This window comes from Stigmatopora nigra, chromosome 5, assembly GCF_051989575.1.
Source record: "Stigmatopora nigra isolate UIUO_SnigA chromosome 5, RoL_Snig_1.1, whole genome shotgun sequence".
Taxonomy (NCBI): domain Eukaryota; kingdom Metazoa; phylum Chordata; class Actinopteri; order Syngnathiformes; family Syngnathidae; genus Stigmatopora; species Stigmatopora nigra.
Genome location: NC_135512.1, coordinates 8,502,285 through 8,526,731, shown reverse-complemented (window position 1 = coordinate 8,526,731; position 24,447 = coordinate 8,502,285). Strand labels below are relative to the sequence as shown.

At 38.2% G+C, this 24,447-nt stretch overlaps 2 protein-coding genes across 17 annotated transcripts in view; one reads left to right on the top strand and one right to left on the bottom strand.

The window, feature by feature from the left end:
- Positions 1-14,754, bottom strand: part of ttll7 (tubulin tyrosine ligase-like family, member 7) — a 56,395-nt gene extending 41,641 nt beyond the window's left edge. For 9 of the 12 annotated variants that reach the window (XM_077717293.1, XM_077717291.1, XM_077717301.1 and 6 more), the window contains exons 1-10: positions 14,638-14,754; positions 14,328-14,547; positions 13,224-13,413; positions 9,472-9,654; positions 8,910-9,041; positions 6,901-7,022; positions 5,494-5,561; positions 5,010-5,168; positions 2,322-2,538; positions 406-570 (exon numbers count right to left, since the gene is read on the bottom strand). In XM_077717293.1, the coding sequence (XP_077573419.1) occupies positions 406-570; positions 2,322-2,538; positions 5,010-5,168; positions 5,494-5,561; positions 6,901-7,022; positions 8,910-9,041; positions 9,472-9,496 (888 nt within the window). In that variant the 5' untranslated portion in view covers positions 9,497-9,654; positions 13,224-13,413; positions 14,328-14,547; positions 14,638-14,754. Of the gene's footprint in view, positions 1-405; positions 571-2,321; positions 2,539-5,009; positions 5,169-5,493; positions 5,562-6,900; positions 7,023-8,909; positions 9,042-9,114; positions 9,172-9,471; positions 9,655-13,223; positions 13,414-14,327; positions 14,600-14,637 lie in introns of those variants that run through there. The other 3 variants (XM_077717302.1, XM_077717300.1, XM_077717292.1) reach the window with 3 other exon arrangements.
- Positions 14,755-15,124: 370 nt separating this feature from the next.
- prkacba (protein kinase, cAMP-dependent, catalytic, beta a) lies at positions 15,125-24,115 on the top strand. 5 transcript variants are annotated; one of them, XM_077717308.1, is made up of 11 exons: positions 15,125-15,482; positions 18,460-18,522; positions 21,300-21,361; positions 21,564-21,692; positions 21,854-21,952; positions 22,075-22,157; positions 22,447-22,573; positions 22,708-22,803; positions 23,024-23,146; positions 23,248-23,412; positions 23,496-24,115. In XM_077717308.1, exons 1-11 carry the CDS (start codon positions 15,437-15,439, stop codon positions 23,619-23,621), a joined length of 1,119 nt encoding a protein of 372 aa, XP_077573434.1. In that variant the 5' UTR covers positions 15,125-15,436; the 3' UTR covers positions 23,622-24,115. The 5 variants fall into 5 exon arrangements, with proteins under 5 accessions (XP_077573434.1, XP_077573436.1, XP_077573435.1 ...); XM_077717310.1 differs by lacking the exon at positions 18,460-18,522 and adding an exon at positions 20,566-20,598 and having other exon boundaries at positions 15,126-15,482; XM_077717309.1 differs by having other exon boundaries at positions 15,126-15,482; positions 18,484-18,522.
- Positions 24,116-24,447: the final 332 nt, after the last annotated feature.

Genomic DNA, 24,447 nt, shown 5'->3' with positions numbered 1-24,447 from the left:
GACACAACATGAAGGTCACATTCTTTTTTTTTTCTATTTTCTATTTGTGTAATATTACTTTACATTACAAATAAAATAATACTAAAATAAAACCAAATATAATATTATTACTTGGGCCTAGAGCATTACCAATAAAAAGGCTGTGCAGATATGGTACAAATAAAAGAATAAAGATGATTAATGTAAACAAAAGGTGTTTAGATGTGCTGGGATGGTATTTCAACTGAGTTTTTTCTAGTCGGTTAAAAAAAAATTAAAGCTGACTGTATAACTTTCATAACATCTTGCTTAGATATAGGTGGTCTACTTTTTGTTGATTCCAGATCTAAGCAAGCATGTGGTGTTTGCCTTTGCAGGTTATCTGGTGTGAATGTGTAATTGTGTGTTAGTTGGCTAACCACTTACAGAAACGTCACCCCAGAACTTGGCCACATCGTAGTCATTACTGCGGAGGAATTCAGTGAACCAGCTGACGGATCTTTTGCTGCCTTTGTCTACAGTCTCATCACGTTCAAAGTTCTCATTGTGTTTGTTGACTGAATAGTTGGTAAGATGCATGTAGAGCTGGTTCTGAGGACAAATAGATTTGCATATGTTAGTAAAATTGTACACAATGTGCAGTCATGATGTTTTTAGAGAAAATTGAAAACGGTAGAAGGCTAAAAGTGTTTGTAGCTCAGTGAGGCAGGCACACTTTTAACAAAAACTGTCAAAATTATTGGATAGATTGGGACTAATGACTCCTCATATGTTTCAGGTTGTTACGATGAGTCAGTTTGTGGTTGCAAACTAGACTTAATTTTATCCGGGGACGTCATTTCCTCCTCGGATAGCTTATTATCTCAAATATGAAATGGATGCCATATTTGACTTGCATTGCACTGATGGGGAATCATAATTAATTTCTGAGTCAAGATTCCCTACCCAAAGATGCACTATACCTTTAAATAACATAATTGGGATGGGTATGAGAGTTACATTCATCAGTTTAATTATCATGAAAAATCATGAGGATGAAGTGGTCTAACTTCAAGGTTATATAAGATGGATTGCAATTAAAATTGAACACTAGTTACACTACAACATAAACTTACAATCGAGCAAAGTTACAGTCAAAAACTAATTTTCCGTATGGACTGATCAAACCACATAAGCTTACTGCTTCTTATTCAGACTACCTGATTACCTAGCATAATAGATATTGGGAGGTTGGATGTAGGTAGACAGTCTAACAACCTCCTGAACTGCATTGGGTACGACTATACAGTCGACACCCCATAATTGTAATAAATAATACAGGGAATACATTTTCCATGGCAATGGACAAAGTAAAAAACACATTAAAAGCTGCTTTACATTTATTTAATTATTAGAATAAAGAAAAAAATCCCCAGAGCTGTTGCAAATAACCAAAGTGCTTGGTTCAAGACTTGCTGTTTTTCAAAAGTGCACTAAGAGAGCTGCTACTGTGAGTTCATGCTCTACACAGTAAATAAAACTGAATCTAATGTGTGATAAGAGCAATAGTGCTCCAGAGTTTCCACAGAACACAGCTGTGATGCATCCCGGAGTGTCTGCCTATTAGAAGCCTTGTTGGACCCCTCTCTTTATAATGTATCCATGTCCTTAGCTACAAGGTAATAACACTGTGACTGCAGGCCACTCTACCTCCTGATGGCTGTCTGGCAGCCACTCTCTATGGAATTGAACATCCATCTTCATGGTCTGCTTGATTCTATCATGTTTCAGAGACTTGTTAAGACAATGTTCACCATGCATTATGTTTGATAGAAGTATAAGGGCTATGTTTGTGCACCTGCACATTACAAAAGACTTTGCTGCTGCGGAATCTCAAGGTAAATAGGAAGAGCTCAATATTACAAGTGTGTGGCACTAAGCTGTCTGCACTTTAGATATTCACAACCTATAAGTGTCTGTGTCGAGTCACATCCGCGGCTTATACAACTTCATTACATTGAGTTACACCTACCTTTAGCATTGTGGATCAAATTTAGTGGCGGATATGTTTATACATCCTGTTGTAGGTAATTATAGTCAATTGTAGCCTCACCTGAACTTCACATTAAATTGATTGTGTAACTATCTACAGCTCATCACACTGGCCCTCTGCATAGATAATGCTGGACTCTATGAATTTGAATATATGTAAAAGTAAGAGCCTCAAACTAAGTCCAATTGCCGTATTTTCCGGACTACAAGTCGCAAGAATATACTGAAAGTCAGCCAGTGTTATAAATTGAACGATATTGGACACTATAGGTTATGTGTGTGTGTGTGTTTGTGTGAGCAAGTGAACTCACCAGATTGGCTTCAGTGGGTGAATGGTACTTTTCTGTCCCCATGCGTACCAGGCCATCATTGTAAAGGAAAATACGAAGTGGATCACAAGAAGTGACAAGGATGTAGATGCGCAGATCAAATTTGTAGCCCTCCATCAAGAAAGGTTTGTCCAAGTACTCCTGAACAATAAAGTGCTCCTGGGCTGGCAGCTTGTCGCAGTTACGGATAAGTGAGATCCTGGATAGACAGAAGCCTTTATTAATCCTCTGTGGGGGGAAATTGGAGTGTCGTCAGCAGCATAATAAAATATGGCATAGTTAAGATGGAAAGATAATTAGAAAAATGATTGATGGTGGCATAGAAGTGATGATGAACACTGACTGATATTGGCACTGTCTTATATATGTTATATAAAAAAGGAGATAAAACGTATATATACACATTTTACAGCACAGTATTTCATTTCATATTACTGATAGTTAAGCATATAAAGCTCAAATGCAATGTTTAGCTTTGACAGTTTTGTTCAAGTTTAGCCCTTATGTTTGTGTTATACTTCTTGTTGAACAAACCAATTAATAAATGTTTTCCAGGTAGACAAAATGCCCTGTATAAGTAGTTTTTTTTTATCCATGACTTTCTATATACACATTGAAGTTGTCAAAAGTTGTAAAGAGATAGTAAGCATGGTTCCTAAATGTTATTCATAGTACCTCCTTACTGCTGCAGAACCCTTCACAAAAATATGCTTAAAATAAGTACCCTTGCCATGATTTATAGCAAGTTTAAGACTGACTGATGACTTATTTGGCACAGAACTCCAATAAGCCTTCTGCTTCTCTGATTACTCGGCCTTCTAAATAAAAGTCAATGTTTAAAAAAAATACACAGGTAGAACACAAATGCTGGTACTGTGTGAGCATCTGGAGAAGATTTTAATTAGATGAAGAAAACCTCATCAAAAGGCCATTTCTACATTTCATCCCTTCTAATTGAATTTGCTGCGGTCTCATGTCACTGGCAATGATTTCATATAGTACACAGACATAGAGCCAGTTGTTATATGCATTCATTCATATAAGTGAGTGTGCATGGAATGTGGGTATGGGAAGGGGCATGTGCTTCTGCCCATGCCTTGTGTATATATGTGAGCTGGTGGTTTGAATGATCCTAGCAAAAATCCTTTTAGCACCTAACACTAACCTTTAGTTGATTAAAAGTCATGTCCAATCAACAACATGGAATATGTTCAATGTAGTAGTGTACTGTGTGAATGCAGTCGGGTTAATTTTATGCTTTATTTCATGAAAATCAACATGTGAGAACCAAGTTTTCAAGTTATTTTCAAGTCATAATGTCTTGATTTTTTTTTTTTACCACAAACTTATAAATCACACCACATTAAAGTCTGCTCTGACCAAGACTCCTGCATTAAAGAGCAGCGCTTCACCTGCCTACTTATCGGCACTTTTGAGCAGAACCAAACAGGGACAGGTTGATAGGAGCCTAAGAAATAATGAGAGTGGCCCTATATTGAAGCCGGCATCCTGATTGATGACGACAAGGTTAACACTGTTAGTTAGTTAAGGAGGAATAGCTGAAAAGAAGATGGCATGATTGATGAGTCAGGGGTACCACATAATCATAGCCTACTCTCCCCTGCCTATTTAATTCAGCACCGGAGGCTCTCTCTCCTTTTTAAGTTTTGCACCCGCTATGATTTTGTTGGCTTTATAACTTCACACACAAACAATAACTTCATTTCGTGGGGCATGCGCAAAATAAATTACAGGGGAAGATATAACCTAATTTCCTGGTGTGGCATAACATGCAAAAAAAAAAATAGAGACTAATCTTGTGAGCTTTTTGTTGTTGAAAGATTGAGCTAAGATCAGCATCTTTAATATTACAAATGTATTGCAGTAATTCAGATTTAGCTGCATTTTATTCTTTAATAAACAAGATCTTAGTGCAACATTAACTATATGTTATGTGCATATTATAAAAGAAATAATTCAATTGGATAAAATAAAAAAAGGAAAAGAATTGCAGAGAGTGGTGAGCACACTTGGCTATTTGCGCTTCAATATCCCCATCTATTGGTCCCAATAATGAATGCAAGTACTGTATGTATTATATGCTACACACAAAACCTTAGCAAAGAGGCTCGACATATACTATCCTTTAATCGCTGGGTAAACATGAAAAATGCATTCCTTCTGCAGTCTGGCCATTTAATAAGAAACTCTATTGAGTTTCCTCATAGCACCATCCTGGTCCAAATTCCAGTCTGCTTAGTGTGTGCTGATGGTACTTCATAAATGAATCCAATATTCATATGCACACATCTTCCAGGGATGAGCTTCAGTAACTGCCTGGGACGTGTGTGTGTGTGTATTTTGCATATGGGTGTGTCATCTAGCCATGATAAGCTCTGATTTATGGTGATTTTTGACCAGAGGACAAAGAGACTAACAATGAGATTTAGCACATCCTTTCAGCCCACGCGATCAATTCGAGCTAGGCCATTAGCTATTTCCATGCCAAGATCAAACAACCCTGTGTCTTTTTGTGCTTCTTCATTATTTTCTTCCCTTTAAAAAATATCTGCAGGTCTTGTCTGCCTTTATGTTGAAAACATTCTTTTTTTTGCCTCACGGTCTCACAAATGGTGTGTTTTATTATTAGTATCTTTGCCCTTGACCTACCCGTGGCCCATGGCTCCATTGGCTGGTTTGACAATAAATGTCTTCTGCTTGCGTTTCCTCCTCAGCTCCTTGACGTAATTTTGAAACTGTGTGTACTCAGCAGGGAAGATCCAGGTTTTTGGTACAAAGCTGTACTCTTGAGACTGGCATTTGATCATTCTGGAGAGACAAAAAAAAATCCCTTTTGTTACAACTGAACCTCAAATGTTGAATACCCCTGGAGCATAAATATTACAAGATTAAGAATGTCTTTTTCCCTTTTCTATTTAAACAGTGGCTAAATACTCTTCGCTTTTGTTCATATGTCATTTTCCTTCCAAAGAATTTAGGATGACCACATTATTTTTCCTACATTCTTTCCTGTGAGAACATATTGAATGAATTGGAGGTCAACCAGCTTCTGTGAACCTGCAACGTTCCACAACAATGTTTCCAGTGTATTGCGTTTTGGAAGGGAAAGGTTTGTATCCAGGGAGAAACTTACTTTGACATGTTCCTGGCTAAGCAGTCTTTGCGGCAAATTTCACCCATACCAGGAAAATGGTTAATTCTCTGCAGAGAGACAGACAGGCATTATAACAATGTTAGAGCATTACAGTCTGCAATTCCACCCCAACCCTTCCAGAAAATGAGCATATTTGAGGCACCAGCAAAAAGTGAGCTCACAATGTTCTGACATTTATGCCCAATTACGAACTTAAAACAAAAAGGTGATGCTGAGACCTTTTGCAACCCTTAGTATTTAGTTTACAATGTTTTTCAGACCTTAAAAGGTTGGGGAGGGAAGAGGCAAGAAAAAAAAAAGATCAATCTCGACTCTGAGGACCAAGGTAATTGGTTCTGCATCGTAAGCTCCTGCAGTGACAGCTGAATGAATTGCTTTTAAATGCACTAAAAGTTTGGATGGAGGATAAGAAAAATCTTTGTGTTTTCTTTTTTGTGTGTGTGTGTGTGTTCTTTAAGCAAATGAGCCTGAACGGGAACGTTAATTGGGCTGGTATGAACTTAAACTTAACAGGAAACTCACATAGTATTTTGCTTGAAGGGGGGGAAAAGCAGAAGGAAAAAAAACAAGAATACACCGTGTAAAAAGGATATGGGATTATTATCCCAACGAGACAGCTATAATTTAGGCATTTGGAAGAAATTGCTCAATTATGCCAATTCTGCAGCAGAACAGTTTGCGAGAGAAAATCCAAATCAATTGCTATGGGATTTCAACTTTTTGCAGTAAAATGATAACATTAAAAACTAAACGGGAGACACAAGTAATAAAAAATTAAAGCATGAGTACTGTGGGATGCATCAGATACATAAACACTGCTGCTGAGTAATATGTTGCAGTTTGTCTAAGAAACTTTTGCTGTACACAGTATATAGGGGATTGCCTATTTCAGTCAATGGATCGTTAATGGCCCATCTAAACAAATCAAGAATGGTCTGATGCTAGGTTGCCTTAATGGATAGGGGTGGTTCGACTTCGTTAAAATAATTCAACTAAATACTGAAGCTTGTTTTCCCTTAATTTTCAGCTAGTGGAAAATAAAAAAGCCTACATTGGTAAGAATGAATGTGAGTCAGTCTTCAAGTTGAATGTTTTTGTCTATGATATAAGGAGGGGTAGATTTTTTAAATTATTGCTCTTTTTAAATAACATCTGTGGTTTCATTTGAAAGTGAAAAAATAAGTTCCCTTCAAAACTCAACTACAATGAATTGTAAGGACAGTTTAATAGCTCTGAATATGTACTGAAGGAAAAGTATGACAAAAAATGTTGGCACACAATATTTTACAACTATAAAAAAACTATAAATCCAAAGTTTTTTCATCATTGTCTTTAGCCTAGCGCCATTATGTGCAGAGTTGACAGGATAGCCATGCAGAGTCGTACCTGATAATTCCTGAGCTCAGCAATTTTCTCATGCTGTACAGCTGAATCATTCCAGATGAGATTAGCAGTCTCGTCATCATCTCGCGTCTTCAGAAAGCCCACCTCGTTCATGACTATACGAACTATTGGGGAAAAAAACTTATATTAGAATGGAACATAAAAGGCAAAGAAAGCATTTGATAAAACTTCCATTTCAAGAGCATTTAGGAAGACAACTTTTATTTAAATTGACTGAATGTTTCCTGTGTCACAATTCAAAAGATGAAATTATACCCGTAAAATTACCTATTTGTGAAATATGAAAAGTGCCAATATAGTAATGATTCCCAACAAATATGTGCCAAATTGCACCCTACAGTATGAGACATGGGTTGTGAGCCCATTTGGACATTAATCCAGCAACTGTTCATTATTCAGTGAGTAATTAAAGATTATTTTGCCCAAACAAAATGGTATTTTAACTAGTTTCTTTAAAATCAAGTCAAACCGGATGCCGATTGGCATCAGAATAGCACTTTGTTGGGTTTATTCTGTATTACTATTATACATATATGTGTAGTAATTCATTTCTTTGTCAAATCATTAAAATTCTTTATATTGTTCGGCTCGAGGTCATAAACTGCCGCCTAGTCCACTCTCACATGGACTTCTCCAAGGATTGTTGACGCTACATCTCACCCAGTACTTTTGAAGATCTCCTCCCTTAAGGTTTCTTATCCGTGATCCAATCTATTTAATTGAATGTCAATATTTGAATAAGATGTCTGCCTGCAGTTATTGATAATTACAAACAAGGGTAATTATTAATGAACCTATCACACTTGTAAAGGAAAACCAAGTTTTTCGATGTGACTTCATCAATCCATTCATGCTCTTGGATGCTAAGTGCATTTCAATAATTTGAACAGGCGGGATTTACATTGCAGCATTCTTGATCTAACAGTTATCATTAAATTCCACAAGGGCCACGTTATAATCAATATTCTGTCAGCCAGCTCATTGAACAGATGTCTTACCACCACCTCTTTGCCAGTATGACCAAAATACAAAAGCATCGTTGATCTTTTTACCTATTCCATTCCAAAAATTCTTCACATAGAGTAACTGGATAATGGCGCCTCTATTAAGCTTTCAGTGTTACTTTACTCTACCCTCAAAAGGGCCAGTATGAGGGTCTCATCACAGCAAGCAAAATGATTCACAGCTTGATTTTCATCTACATGCTGGATCCAGACAGCCCCTGATTTTTGCTGCACCGCTGCTGACTCCTTAGTTTCAAAGGTTGTAGTTCACCCCTGAGAGCTCTGACGCCATGCAATATAACCAGCATCTTCTGAGTGCTTACTATGCTTTTTCTGCCTGTCTGAAGAAAACACAAACTGCCACGTTAGATTGCTCCAGTAAAGATTTTTCTTTTTGCAAGGGGTTGTCTCCACACAGGCAGTTTCACCAGACTGAAACTCAATTAGCTTTAGTTAAAAAGGTAAATGTCACAATTCCAGCAGGCTGAACAGCAGTAGGTAATTTTCAGTGAGTCTACCTTTCACCATTGTACATTCAAATTGGCTGGATTGCCTTGCTTAACATTTTAAGGACAATTACGGTTTTTGCCAGTCTTGTTAAGGACTAACTGAATTGATACCAATTAAATGAGTGAAATAATGGATTCCTCCTTATTGTCCACCATCAGTGCTTGGATATGCCAACAATGAAATATATCCCAAGAATTTCTTTACAGCCCGTCATTCAAACCACCCAAAAATCTAAAATTGTAATGAAAACAGATACAAGGGAGGAGATTTCCCTGACAAGTATTTTGGGGGGGAATATTTTACATTGTATATAATACCAATAGAAGTTTCCTTTAAAGAAGACCATTAAAATAGGTTTTCACTTCACTTTTTAACAAAGGACACATTTTTGGTGCAAAAGTTACATTAGTTTGGTCTGAATATTATCACAAACACTATTGTTTTGACGTTCATACTGTTAGAACTCCATCTACATACCAATTTCATATTTGGTGCCAGCAACATTGGCGCTGATGATACCCTTCTTCTTTTTGGTGTGCATCTTTCTTTTTCCATGACCCTGGTAGGTGCCTACAGATGGCAAGCTCACGGGGGATGCTCCTCGATCCTCTGAAGGTGGAGACAGCACGAATGAGTGCAAGCCAACATGACATCACGCAAGGTGCACAACATTGAAAAGCACCTCATTTCAGCAGAAAGCTTTCGAAGCTGTCGAAGAACTTTTGGTATGCGTGTTGCACTATGAGGAGTAGAAATTAGGGTTTAGGAGATGGCAAATGCTACTATCCAAGTATGGAAGCGTCAAATCAAAGGTTTGGAAATAATTTGGATTTTTCTAAGAGGCATGGAAAGCTAGACTCAAGCAGTCATGTCCAAAGAATGAAGCTTGACATCAAACTGCTTTCACCATGGTGCATAGTATCATGGTGGTTCATTTGCCCTTCTCTTGAATGCGTTATCTCCTCTATGTGGTTCTGATTCTACGCATCAAAGAACAACAGGTGTTTGGGGGCATGTTTCTTTCATCAGTGAGACTCACCTCCATCATTAAGAGGTGAGGGCATCTCCGGTGTTGGGGGTGTGATCGGGGTGATGCCAAACTTGCTGCCAAATAAGGCACCTTCCCAGGACACTCTTACACCAGGGAGATGTCACTGTCTTTTGATCCGTAGACAGGATGCTTCAAAACGACTCCGCAGATCATCTGAGCGTGTCCCAGGTGCTTTTCAACAGAATGAAGAACAAAATAGGTTAGCGTAGCAGTGATGAAAAAAAAAAAACGCAGTTGTGGGGATGGTAGAAACGCTTGAAAAACTGCACAGATCAAACTTATTTACAACCCTAAGTGGAAAAGACAGTGAATGGGGGTGTACACATATATGGATACTGGATTTTGCAGTTATGGACATTTGGTGTATTACACACTATAATCATTTGAAGTAAAAGACCACCAACACTTAAGTATTGACTACCTTTCAAAGGTTAAATATATATTTGATGGCTATATATTTTCAAAGACATTTTGAAAACCATCTGTTAGGCAAAAAAAATCCTTAAATCAACTGCAGGTTTGGCATAATAAAACTGAAACAATCTAGCCAGTCAAAGCCAGTCATTGCCTAAATGCTTAATCATGAACTCGGGGGAGAACCGAAACTGTTTTGTAAAATGGATGGGAATTTATGCAAAATTCCATTTAATTCAAAAGATTTCAACTTATTTTCTATAAAGACTATATTTTCTACAATTTCCAATAATATATCAGTGTTTCCCTTTTCATTTCTAGTTATTTCCTAAACTATCACATGGCCTGAAATGGCTAAAACTAAATTACAATAACTTCCAGTTTATTTACAAGTACTGTATATCGACACAGTCCCTTAAATCTTAATGTGTTTCCAATTGGCTTCTACAATTTCATTATATTACGGTATGTACTGCAAAATAATAAGAAAAAAAAACATTTAAAGCTGTGTGCCATCATCTCAGCATAATGGTATCCCAGAAAACTCTAATGCGAATGTTTTTCTCAAGTTAATTTCACTATATGGCAAAGAGGTCATCTCATTCAAGCAGATGGCACTTTCACAGTAGTTTGTAAAAAGGATGCTTCAGGCTGTGAACAATGAGAAGAATAACACACGTCTGCATGCCAAATTCTGTTATATTCCTTGGCTATGGCCAGTGAGTGGGCTGACAATTTTTTTTTCAGTTATGAACCATTGTTAAGATGTTCTGTCACCTAATTTTTGTGCTGGCACAGAAAGCATTGTGACTCATGCTCAACCTCATCTCATTTTCTAAACCGCTTTATCCTCATTAGGGTCGCGGGGGCTGCTGGAGCCAATCTCAGCTGTCTCCGGGGCAAGGGACACCCTGAATCAGGGGCCATCTGATCGCAGGGCACTAAGAGACGGACAACCATGCACACTCATACCCATAACTAGGGGCAATTTTAGAGTGTCCAATCAGCCTACCATGCATGTTGGAGAAAACCAGAGTGCCCAGAGGAAAGCCATGCATGCCCCAGGGAGGATATGAAAACTTCACACAGGTGGACGTGACCTGGATTTGAACCCAGGACCCCAGAGCTGAGAGTGATTTGTCTGAAAATTCATTCACAGAACAACAGTGCTCTCTAGTGGTGAGACTATGCCTATTATGACTGTCTTCTCTTACTACATACAGTACACAGACGGCTCTATTTACTTTACATACAAAATGTAAATTGCATGCATACTCACACGACACCCCCAAAGATTTAAAGTGTTCAACCAGCCTAACATGCATCTTTGTGGTAGGAAACTGGAGTACCAAGAGAGAACATGCAAACTTCACACTGGGAGGACCCACCTAGGATCAAACCTCTGGATTCCAGTTCTGGTTTGAAAAAGTCTTCTAACTTTGGTAGTTTAACCATTTCATAAACATAGAGTATACCAACATTTGCATATTATAATATCCTAAGCTTCCAAACATCAAATTACCTATATTTTTTAAATGGGTGAAAACTTAAGGCAATTTAATTTGGTCCCTAGAGATTTCTTTAGCTCCTGTTCATCTATCATTTGTGGTATTTTGTTGCACTAGATTATTTGCATTGACATTTCACATAGCTTTGATACTCTGTTGTGGTGTTTTGCCCATTAAAATTATTCATTCATTTTCTGAACCACTTTATCCTCACAAGGGTCTGGGGGGGGGGGGGTGCTGGAGCCTATCCCAGCTGACTTCTGGCACAAGGCGGGAGACAACCATTCATGCTCACACTCATACCTGGGGGCAATTTTGAGTGCCCAACCAGCCTACCACGCATATTTTTTGAATGTGGGAGGAAACCAGAGTACCCAGAGAAAACCTATACAGGCCCGGGGAGAACATGCAAACTCCACACAGATGGAGTGACCTGGATTCAAACCCAGGACCCCAAAACGGTGAGGCCGGCGTACTAACCACTCAACAGCTGGGCCAACCCATAAGAAAGAGATAACACAAAATAAATATAGCATTAATAGAAAAAACACTTTGAGTAGTTTGGCTGGTAACGTAGAAATAACATCCGCACTACTACAAGATATTGCATATCTGAGTTGGTGCAGTAGCTAAATTATCACACGAGAGGAAGCTAGAGTGCCACAAATATATACTACTTGTGGTGGATAGAAGCCTTGTGGATTTGGAGCTCATTGCACATCCATTGATTCAAACACATAGACGCTTTATTGATGCGAGCTATCGCCTCATGCTGCCATAAGCATCCCTCTCTCTGTTCGCCATGACAAATCCATTACAAATACATGTTTGTCTAGTAGAGTGTTGTACTGCTGAGCTCTCAGCTTTTAATGAGACGTGAATACAAGTGTTTACTGTAGTATTTATCCGCAGCGTGAGGTTTCATCAAGATTTGACAAATTGTTAAAATATGATCACTTTTGGCTATTCTTATCATTACAAGCAGAGCTATGAAACGATAACAAGAAATTCTACAGAGAGTTAGAAAGAAAAAGCTGAACTAAAGCAGTGGGGTTTTTAAGCAGTGTTGTAAAAGTCTATTCAAGAATGAACAGGAATCCCCCAAGGGTATTGTTTTATGTCTTTCACAGCTCACAACATGCATTTTAGTAGTGAGTTTTCAAACAGGACAAACAAACAAAAAGGCTCGGGGAAATACCACTTAGCTTTGTGTTATGCAGCTAACATTCTCCGGTATTCCCTCGTTCACTTGACCTTATTGCGTGCAATGAATAGCTATTAAAAAAAAACTAGAGAATAGAACATAGAGAAAGCATACCCCTGGGCTTAATGAGGAGAGAATAGATGATGAACTACATTTAATATTTTTTTATGTCTTTATCATAACAGAAAAACTGTTTTTATTTGACCATAGTTAATCTGGATCAGGTTATTTTATTACCATCATTTTTTGTCAAATACAAACAAATCAGAGGTCAACCATATTGTACAATAACGTTAACAGCCTGATTAGAACTGGAAATTGTGCAATATGAATTGTATTAACACTAAGTATGTCATTGGACACCAACAAATTATATTTTTTCAATTAAAAACATTATCTGCATACCCAGGCCCGGAGTAGAACATGCAAACTCCACTCAGATGGACCGACCTGGATTTGAACCCAGGTTCCCCACCCACTAACCACTCAACCGACGGGCTGCCGCCACACCTCTATATCAAATTAATTATTTATGGGACTTTACACTAAATCGAGGTTGGGCAAACAATACTTAGTAATTAAGTAGCCACCTTTTGGTGTAGAGGTGCACTCACCTGACTTTGGTACAGGCAGGCGTGGGCTCAATTCCCACTGGTGATGGTATGATTGGGGATGCGGATGGTCGTTTGTCTCTGTGTATGCTCTACGGCTGACTGGCGACCAGTCTAGGGTGTAGTCTGCCTTTTGCCCGACGACAGCTGGGTTAGGCTCCAGCAACCCCCGCAACACTTTTGAAGATGGGTGCTATGGAAGATGAATGGATGAATATTAAGAAAGTGAACAATGCATTCAAACCATGACATCAATACGAAAAACATCTTAAAAATATTCATATGTAATCAAGGTCCCTTCACAATAAAACATGTCAGTACAATTCTGATAAAATTGATGAACTGTAATACCTGGATAATTACTAAAGTATATTCTCCATATAATAACTACTTTTATTCCCTTATGCATATACGCGAATAAAAGCAATACTCTTTATATTAAAAACAATTACTAAATAGAATATTCAGAGATAGATATATGGAAATCTATTGTAGAGCATTGCAGCACAAGGATGGAGAGATTTGGGATTAGACTCACAGTGCATGTGTCCTAGTTTATACACGTGCACTGCATCCTCCGAATTTTCAAATTAAGGTGTCAGGGGTTTAGCATCCTGCTAATCGTACAGGTCACTTTAATGGTCCTTGCTAAGCAAGGTGCAGGCTAAGCTAGCAAGCGCACTGGTGGGTTTTGTCCCTGTCATAGCAAATACAGAAGGCCATGCCCTTTCTTTAGTGTTTCTCATTTATTTTCAAATACATCTGACTTTTAAACAGATCTGCATCCCACTAAATGAATGTCACACTCATAAGGCAGATGTATAACGGGATAAAGTATTGTACTTGTTAGCGTGCTTTATACAGCAGTCGAGCAATTTGACAGGTTGACGTCCGGTTGGGGGTTCTTATTGTAAGAAATAATCAGGCACTTCTGCAATCAAACAGCATAGCTAAAAATGAAGCATCACTGTGTTTTCATTTTGCGACAGTGCAGTAATAACATTAATGATGTGCGTCCGTCCGGCGATGAAGAAGAGAAAATGAAGAAGAAGAATTAGATTGGTTTTATATTCTTAGGGAAGGATGAGGGGCGAAGTAGATCGTTACCTTATAAATTCCAGTCACTGGTAGCGCAGCTCCTTAGCTTGTTTGCGTCTGTGCAAAGGTGCAGGCAACCCAACCATTACCATGACGATTTTCCAGAACGCATCAGTTTGGGTGTGTTGTACAGATAAACACACACGCACAAACTAGCTGACGTGCACAGAGAAAATAAACAGATCTGCGTCCGGAAGTCCCGTTGTGTGCAATGAGCGCTGATGCCAACCTATGGACGATACCACTCGCGGTGAAAATGCGGGTAAAGCTCCCTGAATGGCTAAAAAAAAAATCAGTCTTCCCCGGAAAGTAGACATACCTTCATTAATATTCATCTCAATTGTTAAGAGATAGTAGGAATGACCGGGGATTGAACCCTCGAGCCCGAGAACTGTGAGGCGGACGCGCAAACCACTTCCACCAAGCTGCACAAACCAATATATATACATGCAAACCGGCAATGAAACCTGCAGGAATAAAACTTCTTATGTTTATACAGTGTAGTTTTTATTGATATGTAGTTTTGACTCATTTCTGTAATTTGCACAGTAAACGTCATAGTCATAAAATCAAGATAGTTATGGATATGATGCATTTTTACCAAATAAAGATAGACAACCCGCCGGACATGATACAAGTCAGACTGTTTATTGGGTTAATTTCCAGAATATTAAATATCCAGCCTCGTATCCGACTTTTGGGTGCATGTTTATGAAAAATCGGTCAGAAATGACAGTAACCTGAAGGCATCATTTCACCTTTCGGCAAGTAGGCTCACACGGCTATTATTCCCACACGACGTAAACGCATCATAAAACGACAGAAGGCAGAGGTGATAAGTCTCGATCATGTTTTCATTCCAGCGAAGGCGTTCTTGAATGCAAATTGACACTTTGTCTCTAAGTCATCAGCCTTTCGCAGGACACATCGTTCCTCTGTTGACAAGAGGGGAAATTGATGTTGTCGTAGGCTGCTTGAAATCTCTGAGCCATCTAACGGAGGAGGAGGAGAAGGAGGAGGAGGAGGAGGAGGGGCTGCTAGCTCGCTAGCCAGCCACACCGCCACTGCCGCCACCATCGTCGCCCAGAGCCAGCTGTGCATCGCCCTGTCTTTCCGCGATGGGCAACGCCGCTACTGCCAAGAAAGGCAATGAGCAAGAAAGCGGTAAGATAATATGAAATAAATGTTACATTTTGCGCTTAGGCGATGTATGGCACGCACTATGATCAGCTGTAATGTTGCGTGTGCGGTGAGCAGCCTTCAGCAGTTTGTTGTTAGCTGATGCTGCACTGCTCTTATCATTACAGCACAGTGCAGGGCAGAATATCGTTTTTTTATATAGCATTCACATGTTTATCTACCAGATAGTGAAGTCGTCTGCAAATGTTTTTTTATAGCATGAACATTTTGGATATACCGATTTATCTCTTCTTTCTAATCTTACATCCTCTACGCAGCCATTGGTAGCGCAATCATCTTAAGTATTAACTGCTATATATATATAAATATATATATATACCCATATCCATCAATGTGTCCATAAAAATACACTAGCAACATTTTGATTCTAAGCACATTATAATGTTACAGGAAGTATGTAGGCCTACAGTATGCAAGGGGTCATCATTTTTTTGGAAACTGATACAATTAGGTAGATACTTCTGAAATAACGATTTGCTGAAAATAAGGGTATTAATTATTAAGAATATTTTCTATGTACACGTGTAGTGTAGTGGCCTACAATACTGCCTTTCATTCCAACAGTGCTGCTTCCACTCCTGATCAGTGCCCAATACCCAGCCGCCGCTGGTTCTAAGGCCGGATAAAAAATGGGTGGGTTTTGTCAGGAAAACTGTGCCAAACAAAGTACTGTAATGAGAGTCTCGCTATGGCAACCCCTGACAGGGAAAAGCCAAAAGTCATTTGTAATTTTATTTATCCACATGAAGAATCATGATCATGTTGTTAATTTCTTTCAGTATTTATACACATTTTACAAGGGTACATACAAAGAATATATTTACATGTGCAGCACTGTATTTCTGTACATTTTGGATCGCTCACTTCAACAACATTCCGAGGAAATCAGACTGTCTAATCATCTGGCCTTAGGGGGCTACTTTTGTGGTTGGGGCCTTTTCTCTCATTTTACTAATTTCATGTAAAGTCTGGCCCTTTTTATCCCTCTTTCAATGTTCTTGCTGGGTTACTTTAATCTAATCTTTGGGAGGTGTCCAGCTACCATTCTTGTTACCAAACACAAGAAAAGAGTTGTTTAAAAAATAGAGCTGACATTCTATGTTAGAAGAAAACACAAGTATGTTAGACCTATTTAAAAAAAAATACATATGTACATATATGTGCCTCGGCGGATGAGAGGTTAGCATGTCTGCCTCACTGTTCCGAAGTCGAGGGTTCGTTCCCACGTTGGTCCTCACTGTGTGGACTTTGCATGTTCTGGATCCACCAAGCTTCCCCATGAGTCCAAAGCACTCAACACATAATCACAATTCACATTCTGTAGTGAAAAATCTTTATAGGAGTTGCATCTGTTGAAACAAAGTGCCTGGCACTCACATATAAACTTTCGCAAAAGGCGATCAGTGTTGTTTTTGTGTGTATTTACCAAACTAATCCACAGAACTGGTTCACGCCTGTAGTCTACACAGAAAGCACGGATCTTAAACTGCTTTCTGACTGCAAGTAATCCAAGGAGTTTCATTGGCTTCATTTTGAAAAACATCAATAGGTCCTGTTCGGTGCCTGTAGCTGTTGTGTATTATGATATAATGGTCCTGTTATGTAAACAATGCACTATGTTTACATTAAGATTTCGAGCAACAGTCTCTATGAGGATTTGGCAAAAAAAAATCGGAAAATTATGGTCTGTCTGCATGCAAGTGTGTCTAAATTATTATCTATCATGTTAAATTAGATTAAATTTAATTGCATTTAATGTTTTCTTCGAAAAAGTAATGACTTATACCACAACAAAGTTAGGGTAAAGTCAGAAAAGTACATATGACTATTCACTGTTGGCTTTGATTTACCAGACAAGCAACACTATTTCATAACAGCATTAATTTGTTTCAGTTGGGCTTTGGGGATTGACAAAGTGTAAACCCTTGAGCCTTCCACTGCTGTTGTATACATTTGCACACTTTGGATGCCATACTGATCTGCTAAGGGGGAAATTGTGCCCCTGTGATTATTACCATAACAGTGATTGATGAAAGTAGCTTCTCTACAGAAAAAGTATTCAATGTTGAAAACGACCACACTAAACGCACCACTGCTCAACACTGTCCATAAGGGTAAGGTGTTCAACTCTCAACAAGTAGGGATGAGGGTTGTGGGTTCAACCTACTTATGGGGAATTTCCTACAGCAGGTCTGACAACAACACTGATTTCTTATTATACATTATGATGGTTGGGCGATTTAACAAAATGTAATCGTAGTTATGATATGCCTTTCATACAGTCATAAAGAGTTATAATCCACAAATTAGGATTTATAAATCTCTCCAAAACCATGGAACTCATCCTGGGCTTTAGACAGAACATGGCCGTTCCGCTCTGCCGATCTTGACTTGAACAAATTATTAGTTTCTTACTTATTTATTGATTTTTTTATTTATCGTTTTTTTGTTGTTGTTATTTGTGCACTTTGTGGTGAAAGAATTAAAGCTTATTACACATGTGTTATGACAATAAAAGCATTCAACTCAATTTTCAAATGGCTTGGTGTGTATGGAAGTTAAAGCCTTGTAAAACCAGCAGTGATCGCACTTCTTGAGTGCAATTTTACAGATAAAACTTTCTCAAAAAGTATAGTGTTGATTTCTTTCAAGCTTTTTATTGTAATTCCAGTTCAAGTTTACATTAAATAGGCTAAACTTATTTTGAGGATTTGCTTCTAAACTCATGAAATCTGTTTGAAGATAAGTGCTGATAAATTGAGTGCTGAATCTCTGAGTAATTGGGAGAAACTCTTTTGGTCTGGATTTTTGTCAGGATTTGTTTTAGGCGGGTTTAAAATCTGACTTTCTCTCATCAATATCCATACACATCTACTGTATAATCTTTCTTAAACAAGTACAAAAATAATATTTGAAGACATGGGGGTTCTATGCTTTGAAGATGATTTATGTATATTCTTTATAGACTGGCCGGACCAAAAGAAAAATCACCACCAGAAAAAAGGTATTAAACTATTATTTTGTTGGACCGAGCGATGGGCGCATATTGGTAAGAAGAGAGGCAAATGAAGTAAGGCCTGGTGCCTACTGCATAGGCCTGTGGTGGCTTTGTTTGTTCTGGGTTTTCTGCAGTCAATCAGGTCTGGGGTCAGCAACAGTATGTTCTCACAATTAGGTCCGAATATACTGATTAACCAGAGTAATCCACCAATAGCTTTTTTTTCTTTTCTAACACCATGTGCATAATCCAAGATGGCAATGCCAGAATTAATCGGACTCAGATTTTGAAAGACGGGTTCAGGGTGCATTCGACATCATTAACACGCATGGAATAAGAACCCCCGCCCACACTGTCCAGATCTTAACCCCAATGCAGGAGCATCCTTGCCACTGACTACCTCCTTATAGTCTCAGGCGTGGACATTAGGAACTGCACACCAAATAGTAAACACACAACAAGACAACATTTGGAAATGTATGTGGAGATATATACAGTTTGCAAGGTAAAAAGAACTTTGGTGAATCTTCCTTAATCTGGAAACATAACTGCTTTCATCGATCATCATTATAAAATACTGTAGATCTGTACAGACAGACTGACTCACTTACTGGCTATCAAACAAGACTTTTTATTTGAGTCACTGGACAAAATTGTATTAAAATTTGTATTCCAAATACAGTGCAGTGGACACGGTGAAAGTAGCATAAAAAAACATGCAAAAGGACAGCCACTGAATTTGAATTGGAGTGTTTCAACAGGAAGCTTAACCTTATGTGGTTAGCCAAGTGTTGCAGAGTACTTGACTACATACAGGAAGCTGCTTTTTCTCAGTTGGTCCCTTTATTGAAAACTGTATTTTGTCTGCGCAATTTTGTTCTTGTTAAAACATAGAATAAAAAATATATATATCATCATGGCCCACGGAAAGGATCAGTCGTTCGCTAGCCGCTTTTTTCACAAATGTCGGAAAAGCAGCCAAGAACAAAGAGGACAAGAAAATGAAGTCCCTCACATCTCGGAGTTCAGCATTATGTGGAATAAATTCTGTAAGTTTTCTCCAGCCAACAAATTTCTTCCAACATTTCAAGACCTGATGGGATAGGACGGACTTTCTTGGCTTTCTGATGAGAAAAATCTAAGTACTATATAGACGGCATAATGAAGAAAAGACTTGCATAATTGACTCACAATATTAGATGAGGTTAACAAATAGTACATGTCTGTGAATATAGTTATTTTGTTAGTTTCCATGTGTAACCGTTTATGATCAAATATCGCGTTTTGTATGAAAACTAGAAGTTTGTAAAAGAAAACAACAACAGAAAAACAAGGTTTAAAAAAATAGACGTATAAAGAATCGTCATGAGGGATGCTCACCAATAGCAATGAGGATCTGCAGCAGCTACCATCCTTTCAATGCAATTGCATTTGTAGATGTGGAGTCCCTCAATAATTGCTTCTGTCCTTCTTGTTCCCTCTTTAGCTTTCAAAATAGTCCACAGACTTTGCTTTAAATGCAGTGTCTCTTAGTGCCAAAGTAGTTTCATAGGCTTCTTTATCTCATTGGAGAACATATGATTTGAAGGAAGTTTGTGCATAGGCATCACCCATTGTGAAAAATCCATATTTTAAGTCTAATCATCCCTGTTGTAGCGTTGTTGTTTTTTCTAGAAATGGGAATTTCTGTCTCCTCTTCAAAATCAACACCATAATTTTTGAGAAAGTTTTATCTTTTCCCCTTTGCAATGTATCTTTTCAAAGATATTTAGTCTAATTACCATAATTTTTGGACTATAAACATTATTAATGCAATTTTTCTGTTGTGTGTCTTTTGGTTACTCTAAATGTGTTCTACACAACTGATGATCTTTCTGATGTTTTCCAATGGTAATCTGATAAAACCTGACCTAATCTATCTGAGCTTGGAAACCCCCTCTTGGCAGTAACATTCAGTTTTAATGTAGAAATAATAAAACAGAAATTGATCCCACATTACCTAATATCCTTAGGACAGTTTGGGTTTTTAAATATAATTTGTCTTCCCAGAAGCATTTGAGGAAATTAGTCCTTTCATGTCAGGTGATAAGATTTATACACTGTGTATGCCGTCTTCTCTCATATACTGTATGCCATTCTGTTTGGTCTTACATTAAATCACAAATGCCGCTGTTTCAAATACTTCATAAATCTTTCTTCTTCTCTTTTTCTTCATCACTTCCATCCATGTGGCTCAATGTTCCTGACAATCCCTTGACGATCTTGTAGAGACTTTTGGTATGCTCACTTTTCTCTGAGACATCCTTAGTCACAGAGTACATACTTGGTTCAACTTATACCAGTTGATAACATACACTCTGTTACACATTGGCAACCCTTAAGTGACTCTGTGACACTGGATTTCTCATGTCTGATGTGACCTTTCACAACGTTTTTTTTGAAATGCCTGCACCGTTGTCTCTGTTACGCTCTGCATTTTGTCCTCCCTTGTCCATTGTTATATTATTACTAACTCTCGGCTCTTTTCCAAAGAGATGCAGAAAAGCTTCCATTTAAATTTGGCCAATCTTGTCAAGACCAAAGCTATTTGCATCACTTCAATTTTCTATGTTTTTTTTTTGTTCCGGAGCTTTATCCCGCAATTTTCTTTCGTAGTCATTCCTACTTGGTACCTGCAATTTGCCTGACCTTAACCTGTCATTTACCCTGAATGTTGTTTGCTCTTAACCCACTGCAACAGGCATTTAATGTGAACATGTATTTATTTATTTTCTGTCTTTTAGTGAAAGAGTTCTTAGCTAAAGCCAAAGAAGATTTTTTAAGAAAGTGGGAGTGTCCACCTCAGGTAATATATTGTTTTATCAGATTTACATTCTCTTGCATCAGCAGTCTTTAAAGATAGCCTGAATGATCTGAAATGAAAGTTACTTCCTCTTGTGCAAATACTCTATGTGAAATCACACTGCAAAATCAGTACATATCTGTTTATATGTGACACAAATTAAAATTGGAGCACTCATCAGATTCCACTAACTTGCCTTCCTCAGAGCACAACGTGTCTGGATGACTTTGATAGGTTCAAAACTCTGGGAACTGGCTCATTTGGTCGAGTATTGCTGGTCAAGCATAAAGGAACAAACCAATTCCACGCCATGAAAGTTTTGGACAAACAAAAAGTAAGTGAATTGATCAAGCCAACACCCCACTTTTTAATGGAACTTGGTGCTTTCTTTTTTTACATTTTAAAGCTGACTCTTGATTGCAATGTTTTCTTAAACATTGGTAAAGAGGATGATAAAGACAATACAGTTTGTGATGTTGCATCTTGGTCTTCCAGGTAGTAAAATTGAAACAGATAGAACATACGCTGAATGAAAAGAGAATACTTCAGGCTGTCTCCTTCCCTTTCCTCGTCAGATTGGAGTACGCTTTCAAGGTCGGTGCTGACCTCTGTATACTGTCTTTATATTTAGCCTTAATGCATGAGCCAGTGTTGATGCTACAGATCGTGCACAAAAAGTTCTGCCACTAAGTTTCCTTTCTTTCTTGGTTCAATAGGACAACTCAAACCTCTACATGGTAATGGAATATGTGCCAGGTGGAGAAATGTTTTCACACCTCAGACGCATTGGAAGGTTTAGGTACGTGCCACAAGTGTGACTATCTGCTATCAGTTTGGTGGTTTCCAGGTTGCATTTTTCTGGATAAAGACTGTATGATATGGAAATAATATCAATATTTTTGTTCACAAATTGAACAAAACAACTATTTACCTACTTACTACTATTTTAGGGGATTGTTAGTTGACAGAACTCACAATTTGGGAAGTACCCCAGATTAAGGATCAGTGTTTGGTAAAATATTGTCGGTTATAGTCATTCTAAAAAGACTCAGCTAGTAGTCTGTGAATTTTTTTTTGTTTTCTTTCAGTGAAAACCATGCAAGATTTTATGCAGCTCAGATAGTGCTCACCTTTGAGTACCTCCACTCCTTAGACCTCATCTACAGAGACCTGAAGCCTGAAAACCTGCTTATTGATCAACATGGTTACATTCAGGTACGCTCTATAAGGGCTAAATGTACAAATGAAAACAGCTGACAATGTGTCTGGAAATTTCAATATTGAATTTGGAGGACCATTATGCATGCTTGATATGGATTTTGTTGCATTTCTGTCTTTCCACCACCTAGGTTACAGACTTTGGCTTTGCAAAAAGAGTGAAAGGAAGAACCTGGACTTTGTGTGGGACGCCTGAGTACTTGGCACCAGAGATCATCCTCAGCAAGGTGAAATAAATATGCAGTTTGATGATTGTGACAACTAACAAGGTCTCAATTTTATAGGCTTAGGCATAAGTTGCTTTATATTCCAATCATAACAATATACTATTGACTGACTCCCCCAATTTTGAAGAGTCCACTTTTTTTTTTACAATCAGACAGAAGAAAAACTGGAGAAAGAAATGAACCATCTTCACTGTATGCATGTGTTTGCCTTATCTTGAAGGGCTACAACAAAGCTGTGGACTGGTGGGCACTCGGTGTTCTCATCTATGAGATGGCTGCTGGTTATCCTCCATTTTTTGCTGATCAGCCCATTCAGATCTATGAGAAGATTGTGTCTGGCAAGGTGCTACGATTGAATTTAAACCTAATCAACTGGCCTTTGTTGTGGAGTAATGAAATGATCTGTTTTACATTTATAAGTGCCCTCTCTCTTTTTTCATGTAGGTACGATTTCCCTCGCACTTCAGCTCTGATCTGAAGGATCTACTGAGAAATCTGCTTCAGGTGGACTTGACAAAAAGATTTGGAAATCTTAAAAATGGTGTTAATGACATCAAAAATCACAAGTGGTTCTCCACAACAGACTGGATTGCCATATATGAGAGAAAGGTAAGAGCCATGATCGATACAATTTTTATGATAAAGTATGGATGTTATAATGCATTGTTAGTTAACGTGTACTTTTTCTTTAGGTTGAAGCCCCCTTCTTACCCAAGTGCAGAGGACCTGGAGACACAAGCAACTTTGACGACTACGAAGAGGAGGACATTCGTGTCTCACAAACGGAAAAATGTGCAAAGGAGTTTGCTGAATTCTAGTCAGTAAAAGACAGTCCCATCAGGATTTGCGTATTCGGAATATTTGCACTCTCCTAGGGGGGGATAAGGTGGAACTGTGACTGACGTGTCCAAAACAAATGCTCTATTCTTTTGTTACACACGGATGAATGAGGCTTTATGCCATGCTCTTATGTGCTGTTGAGCACACAAACCCGCACACAGGTACATTATGCAGACATGCCCTTGTGTTGTAACATAAGAATATAAGACCACCTTAATGGCGATAACCCCGATTTGTGGTAAAATTTCTTTCAGTCTCTCAAATTCATTTAGAATTGTTCTTTTTGGAGATGACATCCACTTGAAATGTATTCACGAGAGGTGATTCATGGTAGCATCTGATATTCCTTGTGTTTTTTCATTCTTTTTGGGCACTGTCTTTCAGCGTCTTGCTGGCTTGCATAGAAAGTTTGTGGGAAATGTCTTGCTTTTTGTTTTAATTTCAAATTGCTTTAGTTCCAACAGAGTTGAGTCGACACATATTTTTTCACGTGCAGCTACAAATTATTAGACCTGCCAATATTTTATTCAAATGTACTAAGTACTAAATTAATATATAAATGTATATTTCAGACATATATGACAGAAGTACACATTATTTAGGATTCGTGGGGATATTAAATCTAATCTAATCAATTTGTAACCTTGATAATGGTCTGTTGCCTTGCCGTTATTTTCAGAGGGAACAGCCAGGAAGTAAAAACAAGAGCACCTCTGCAGTACTTGCCATGTTAGGTTGAAAAACTCCAACAAGAATGGACAAGGCCCAAAAGTTGTATGTCTATATTCTCCTATATACAGGCCA

Coding starts and splice junctions, on each gene's coding strand:
- prkacba (XM_077717307.1), top strand. CDS start 19,433: ATGGCCCACGGAAAGGATCAGTCGTTCGCTAGCCGCTTTTTTCACAAA. Junction 21,362..21,563: donor AGTGGGAGTGTCCACCTCAG/GTAATATATTGT, acceptor TGCCTTCCTCAG/AGCACAACGTGTCTGGATGA. Junction 23,147..23,247: donor AGAAGATTGTGTCTGGCAAG/GTGCTACGATTG, acceptor TTTTTCATGTAG/GTACGATTTCCCTCGCACTT.